The 7,652-nt window shown below is 38.6% G+C and overlaps 1 protein-coding gene across 1 annotated transcript in view; it reads right to left on the bottom strand.

Moving 5' to 3' along the window:
• The window catches only part of LOC104166060 (EGF-containing fibulin-like extracellular matrix protein 1), a gene marked incomplete at its 3' end in the record, with an annotated part of 39,279 nt that extends 31,745 nt beyond the window's left edge, over positions 1-7,534 (bottom strand). The window contains exons 1-3 of the mRNA XM_009705867.1: positions 7,454-7,534; positions 4,478-4,526; positions 4,050-4,310 (exon numbers count right to left, since the gene is read on the bottom strand). Coding sequence (XP_009704169.1) covers positions 4,050-4,310; positions 4,478-4,526; positions 7,454-7,534 — 391 coding nt within the window. The remainder of the gene's footprint in view (positions 1-4,049; positions 4,311-4,477; positions 4,527-7,453) is intronic.
• Positions 7,535-7,652: the final 118 nt, after the last annotated feature.

The following is a 7,652-nucleotide window of genomic DNA, read 5'->3' as shown; positions in this document are numbered from 1 at the left end:
TGTTCCGCCTTGTCCCTTCCTCCTTAAAAAAGAAGAAAAAAAACAAAAAGAGGAATCTAGAGATGCAAAATTTAGGCTTATTTGACTTATTTACACTAAGTTAACTTCTTGCGGTAAAAGCCTAGATTGAAGATGGTAAATTACTTTGAAAAGTACCGGAAAACTGAACCAAAAAACCCCTAACTCCCACCATTGATGAGATCCCTAAAATGATTTTGCAGGGGAAAAATAACTACAGCACAGAAAACAAGTTCATTCCTTTCCTGCCCCCCCAGAGAAGGAAAAAAGCAACCAACGACCACTAAGTTTAGGCAGAACTATCTGGAAAATGTGTCTCTTTTTTTTCCATATAAGAAAGCATTGATATCTTTTATTACAACCTCTCTCCTCCCTGTATTTTACAGTCACAGTAGCACAAAGGTGTACAAGGAGACTAGAGAGATGTAGGAAGCTAACCTACCTGAGGAGCAAAAAAGTTTGTTTACTTTATGGCTTGTATTGCCAGCATGATAGGAAGGCAAAAAAAATAATAATTATTTTCCCTTCTCAGGTTTACACGTTATTTGGTACCTTTGCTTGGTCTTTTTTCATTCAAGTGTCATTAATATTCTAGGGAAAGCTAGTAGTTTCTTGCAGACTGGATTTGACAAAATTGAATTAATTGGGTGATTTTTCTCTTGACTTCAATAGGAGCAGACTCAAACCATGGAGAGCCTAACAACACAGTAGAAATACAATTCAGTCTTAGGTGCAGGCAACATTGCAGCTATTTATGTCTTTTACTAGGCAAAAAGCATCTGTGAATATTAGCTAACTCAGTATTTTGCTTAAAAATATTTCTTACTCTGTTTTTTGCTTTTCCCAATTGTCTATGTAAGAGATCTTCCTCTGGAATAACCTCCTCATCTTTCCATCAGTTTTGGGGATTGCTGGCACTTAGTGCTCATGTACAGTATCTTAAGAACTTCCCAGGAAATTTTTGCTACCCACACTTCTAACATCAACATAGTTATACAAGAACATGTTTCTGATCACTGGCAGTTATAAAAATGATGTCTATCATAGGAAACTGCAGTCATTTCTGTGGAGTTGTCTTCTGCAGGACAGTGTGCTTTGCTATCAACCTTGCTATCAATCTGTGCTATCCCTGTGCTACATGGTCTCTAATAAATAACAGCATGCATTGCAGACAGAAAACTCTCAACACTGATAAATATTGTAGTTGTCACTTGTTTTCTTCAGGTTGGAAGTTAAGGAGGTATTAAGTATCTTTTGTAACTCAGGCACATAGCCATGTTTTGGTAGATTAAGAAGTGCAGAGAATCATGCGTCTCTGAATGTTTCTCATTCCTGTCAATAGAAGTAGGATCTGGCCACACTGCATCATGCTTTACCTAACGATGACGCTCAGCACATCACTGAAGGCTCTTGAAGTCCCAAGAGGACTAGTGTCATTTATGCATGTTGATTCCAAGCACAGAAAGCACCGTGAGTGTGTTTGGCCTACCATACCCTCGCTATTCAATGTTTAAAAAGGGAGTGGACATTTGTATTAAAACAGAAGGCCCCTCATACTCTAGTATGATGTCAGTAATAGAGCTCCTCAGAGCATGTTATTGTTTTAAACAGAGATCTCCACACTTTCACATTGGTTATAAAATACTTAGTGCTGCTGGACTGGAAGGAAAATGTCATACATCTGCAAACAATTAGAAGGAGCTGGACTTCATATTTGATTTACTAAACAATAAAACAAGCTTAAGTGTGACTATATGTGTAAGTTACACTCCCTAGGAGCCTCAAGCAGTTATCATAGCAAAGTCTTTTAACCATAATTAAATAAATCCACAGTGGGACCATTGCTGATCAAGATTATCTTTTATAAGATATTTTCAGCAGTGAAAAGCATGAAGATCATGAAGTTGAATGCATGCTTTAAGTGCTCCAGAAGTCTTTCATCCTTTCTTTCAAGCACACTGTCCGCTACCCTTTTTCCAGCTGGAATTCATTCAGTACAATACATTTCAGCTTTTAAACACTAATATTTCCATGCTTTCTGCATTTAGATTGAAATTTTGGCATCAGGAAATTAGTAGCAAAACTCCAATTCAGTCAACCCCAAGATTTCACCATAGTTTGTGTGTCTGCTAGTTAAAAAGTTCTGCTACAGAACAACAGTTAGTTGTTGTTATAAATTAAGCAAAGATTTGTGAACCAAATATAAATATTTAGCTGCAAGTTTCAGGAAGCCAGAGCATAGAGTAAAATAATAGTAATGTATCATCACCAGTCTTCTCCTCAACAAAACAAAAACCTCAGCCAGTTGTCAGTCTCTAAGTTAACCCTAACTCTCAACCTTTATTTGGAATATAAGGTACTGGTACTACACGCTGTTAAATTTTCCTACGCTATCCCCAACTTATACACCTAAAGCCATTGTAGGAAAAGTGATGTTCACGTTTGGGAGTTTTTTTGCATTACTTGCATTTTTTAATCAAACAAAAAATGTTGTTAAGCACTAAAGTTGAAGCAGTTTATTGCAATTCACCAGCAAAGATGAGTGCCAGCCACAGTAACGCAGCATCACCTGAAGGAGGAAGTGCCAGATCAAACACAGAGTCCAGTATTCTGTTCCTAGTTCTCCTGCTATTTTGCTAGGTTAAACTAAGGGAAAAAACAAACAAACAAACAAACCAACCAGAACCATTTGCCATCCTTGTCATTGATTTTCCCTTGATAACCCTAAGTGAATGCTCAGGGTTAAAGGGATCATGGTACTGACCTCCTGCGGTAGGTTCTTTACTTGACATTCTTGAATTAGAGTGACAGAAATGTTGAACGCTAGCAGATAAGCCAGAAATGCAACTCTGAGGCTTTGCCTACAAAAATAACTTATCCAGCCTCCATGATGATTACTATGCTTCAGAATGACAGGGAATTTACTTACTAGTGATAAATAACATTCTGTATACATGAATATCAGGGAGAAAGGAACTACCACTGTATATTACAGCTTGCCCTGATTATAGTCACTCAAGTACTATTTTATATGATTATACTGTTATGGGCCACAAAGTGGAAAAGATGAACCATGGGGTCAAGTTTTGCCCTCTGTTTGCACACATATCCCACTAATGTGCTTGAAAACCAAGTTTGTGAACAAGGAGTAGAATATATTTTTATGAAAGAAAACAAAACAGTGGATGAAACATTTGTTACTTCAGCAAGTATAAGAGTAAACTATTTATATAAAATAATAAATGAAACAGTCTTAGTTTACAGTAGCGCTTGTGAGTCTGGTTCCTGAATACACACAATTAACATTGCTAATACCCTGAGAATTTTGGCCCTGTGCGTGGTGTATGTACACTCAGATGAAAGCTCTTCATTGCCATAGTTCCACAGACTGGCTAGATTATGACTGGAAGTAAGCTGGCAGGGTCCGCGTAGAACTACTTCCATAGAGATCAGAAGAGCATAAGCTGTTCAGATGTTTGGTTCCTACTACATGAGAAATATTCCTCATACATAATAAAAACACTGTATTCTGCATTACAGTCTGGTCTAAGCAGAAGTTCATAGGGTGGTTATTTTTTGTTCCATTCAGCATTCACTTACTGAAAAATACATAGCTTTGCAAATCCTTAGAAATTGTCTGTAATATGACTTGCCGAGTTGTGTACTTTTTCCAAAGCACTGCCTCTCCTGGACATACTTCCTACAATACAAAACGTTTGACTAAAGTTGCTCACTTGCATTAAGGGGTTTTTTTGAGGATCTGCAGACAACAGAATTAATTCTACTTGTTAGCCCGAAACAGATGGAACAGACTGTAAGGCTGCAACAAACTGCAAGTTCTGTTACCTTGAACGATAACAACATGCATGTATTTTATTTACATATCTCAAGCGTGTACATGTCCAGTTTAACAGTGCAACAATATATTCTAGTAAATGCAGGAGTTATAGGCTGTCATTTTCCAGGCACTAGATTTGTTATCACATACACTCCAATTATACTGAAAGTAAAACATCCAGCAGCTTGCTTACCTTGGCACACATTGTGATCACTTTGCTCATACCCAGCTGCACACTGAATTTGATGCGTTGGATTTGGAGGAGCACGGTGAGGATCAGCTGGAGTCCGTCGAATGACGTTGTTTCGACCACTAGTGGATTCAGCTGCTGCTTCTTCTCGCTCATTTACAATAATTTGTGCTGTTCTAGGTAGACAGAGGTATCCTCCATAGTGGTTAACACATTTCATCCCACCTTTACATGCATCTGGGACTATTTCACATTCATCAATATCTGTGGTTAGCAACAACACAAGTCATGCTTTTAACAGTCGAATCTTCCGCAATTAATACAATTAATAAAACATGCAAGCACAGCTCCTTGTGCGAAACAAGGGTGTGTAATGCTAATAATTAAAGAATACCAATGGCAAGTCTGCCTTCGAAAGTTATTTACTGTACCTTTGCACCGTTGCCTAACAGGATCCCATTCATAGCCATCTGTGCATTGCTATAGAGAAAAAAAAAATTAAAAATCCTAAGCAGCCTAACTTTTATTTTTGGAAAAAATAATCAAGCATATTTCAATGAACTCAAAGTTTGACACTAAGGGAAATGCCGTGTTTGCATACCTTGGTGAGCTAGAAAAATGGCCATTGGTACAGCATTGCTGTGCAGGAACAAGAAGTATATACGGAGAGAGCCTCTATCTCAGGAAGTTCCTAAGATATTGTTTGTTGTGAGTAGGTGGGTTTTATTGGGGCTGGGGAATAAAGTGAGAAAAGCATCACTTTTTCCTTGCCTTGTTCCTATACACTGTTTTAAAGCATCTGTCCTTGGCTGAATCCTGGAATAGATGAACCTTTGGATTGACCGAGCTGACCGGCATGAAAAAGCAGCAAGTTTTTCTGAATTTTGATCTTGTTCACTGCCTTCCAACAGGTGAACATCTTTCATTCCCAGGGCTGGTTTGCCAGAGGGACTAATGGGCCTCTGTGCCCCCGTACTTCATCCTCTCTCCCATTAGCACTCTAGCAATGGGGAAGGCTCCCATAACAGCTGGGAATTCATTCACATGCTTTTTAGTCACATGACTCCAGGAACTGCAGTCTAGGAAGAACAATTTATACTGGGAGACATACAATAAACTGCGAGAGTTTATAACAGCGGGACTACTTACATAAATAAGACTTTGTAAAATTCAAACAAGACTATACGCAGCAACTATTCATATCAGTGCAGACTAGTACGTTGAGGAAGAATTTTAAATATTCTGCCCTGCAGTTTGGTAGGCATCTTCATTATTCCTCTGCCCAAAACCACTAAATTGCCCAGAGGGCAGTAATTTTAATGACAGGTGACAGTTTCAGAAACTGATTAGCAAAGTATCACAATGCTACCAACTACGGGAAACATTTAAAATATCAGTGAATCAACTGAGCTGTACTGTGTAGGTGCATATGCATCCTATGCTGCTTAGGATATTACTTTAATGGCCCTGTAGAAAAAAAATAATTCAGTCGGCTAATGTAATTAGTCACAGTCAAGCAAGCTAAATCTTGTTGCAACTCCTCTGCTGCAGAGAAACTAAGGGACACATTTGACCTTCCGATGCCAAGATCCACTTCTTCCGTGTACTATCCTCAAGTTGTTTTGAGGAACTTGTTACTAACGGACACTGACTCAGCAACAGGATTGAAAATACTTTCTTCGTTTGCAGGTAACACCAGCAATCCGCCACACGTGGCAGCGAGTTGTAACTTTGGAGGCTTTTTCTTCCAAAGGGGTAAGTGGACAGCAAATCGTACTACAATTCTCAGTCTCTAAAGGAATGACTACATGCTGGATTGATAACACCAAAGTTACTGTAGCTATGAAAATGCAAACCCAAAGGAAAACAGCTAATTCATGCATTTACTGAATCACCCAATTCCTGTTCATGCACAACAGGAGTACTGTCTACTTAACTGTAAGGAGCCAAGGCCATCTATTACTGCAGCTGAAAGGACTTTTACAATAGAAAAGGATTTGGCCCTAAATGAATACAATGTACGCGTGAGAAAGAGTAGCATCCCAAGAGTAAAATTTCCAAATGCAAAGTTTTTTTGTTAAACAGTTTTACACGATTAGAGTCTAACGATCACTAAAGCACCTAAATGCTAAGACCTCTTTGAAAATGGAGTATAGGAACCCAAGTCATATACACATGCTAGAAATTTTCCATTGGTATAAACAGAACTACGTAGGCTTATCAGAAAATGCTACTTAATATTTTAAAAAGAACATGTAATAAATGCAGAAAAGGAAGTGGGTGGGATCCTTACGTTACCCTGGATTTTCAAAAGGTACTTAGATCTTCAGTTTCCACTTCTATACAGGGACTTAAAAATGACAGAAGCCTCTAAACAGAGGTACTCTCGACCTTCAAAAATCTATTGCTTCTAAAGCCCAGTGTTGAAGAGTTTTATGACTGACTTCCTGATGCTCACTTGAGGCTTCTTTAAGCCCCATCTTCTACAATAAGGTCCAACTCTGCAATATTTACTTGCTTGAGCCATCCCACTGACTTCAGTGGGATTACTTGTATAAGACACAATCTCCGTCTTTGGCTGTGGTTCTCTAACTTTTTGCATGTGTGCAGAATTTTCTGCTTGTGTGGCATTGCGCTAATGTCTGTACACAGATTCAGAGGTCCACCCATATGAAGCAAGTTGCAGGGATTACAACTGTAATCAGATGTGAAAATGCGGGTTTTTCCCCAGCCCAAGCCGATGTAATTGCCACTCCTTCTATGCATTATGCAAGCCAAAGACTGAACACAAGCAGATAAAAAAAAAAAAAAAAAAAAAAAAGCCTTACAAAAAGGCCTTTAAATCTCTTACTCTATCCCTTGGTTACAAGCAGAAGCTATTTCCAGTATTCCTGTATGATTTTATCAAGCCATGCAAAACCAGCTCAGAAACGAACAGTCCTATGATCACTCCAGGACTTAGATGCTTCATTAAAAGCACTGAATTTTGAAGCACTTACATTTTGTTAAAACCAGCTTGAAATATCCAAAAGAAAACACAACAGAATGTTTGACCTAATTATCTGTCAAATTCCATATATATCAAGTGAAGGTCCTAGGGACCCTGTCTTTATGAAAGTGGGTTAAAAAAAATACTAGAACCTCACAATTTTGTTCAGATCATCAAGCTCAATACATAGACAAGCTTTTCCAAACAGGCAGTTGTAGCCTATTTTGCTCAAACTTGTCAGCTTCAACTTTAAAACATTGTTTCAGAGCAGGAACAGCTTATTTTATGGTTAACATTCGAACGCAAAGTACTTCGTATTGCATGCTATACATTGGCAAGAAATTTGGTTTTTCTTAAGGGTCATTTAGAAAAGAATCCCTGCAAAGCAGTAATTATCTCGAACTCTATTAAACCTTACCGTGTATGTTATGGTTTCCTCAGTTTCCTGCGAATGTACTGTAATAAGAATGAGACCAGCCAAGAACGTAGCCGTCAACATCGTGAACCTTGAAAGAAAGAAAAACAAACAAAGCGGGAATATTTTTAGCGGTCTCCTTCGCTGGAGGACGTAGTCAGCACCACCGGGACCGGGACCGGGTCCTGCCCCTGCCCCTGCC

Source organism: Cariama cristata, unplaced genomic scaffold, assembly GCF_000690535.1.
Source record: "Cariama cristata isolate BGI_N322 unplaced genomic scaffold, ASM69053v1 scaffold33438, whole genome shotgun sequence".
Lineage (NCBI taxonomy): Eukaryota > Metazoa > Chordata > Aves > Cariamiformes > Cariamidae > Cariama > Cariama cristata.
The sequence above is the reverse complement of the archived record's forward strand: the minus strand, read 5'-3'. Positions and strand labels throughout refer to the sequence as shown.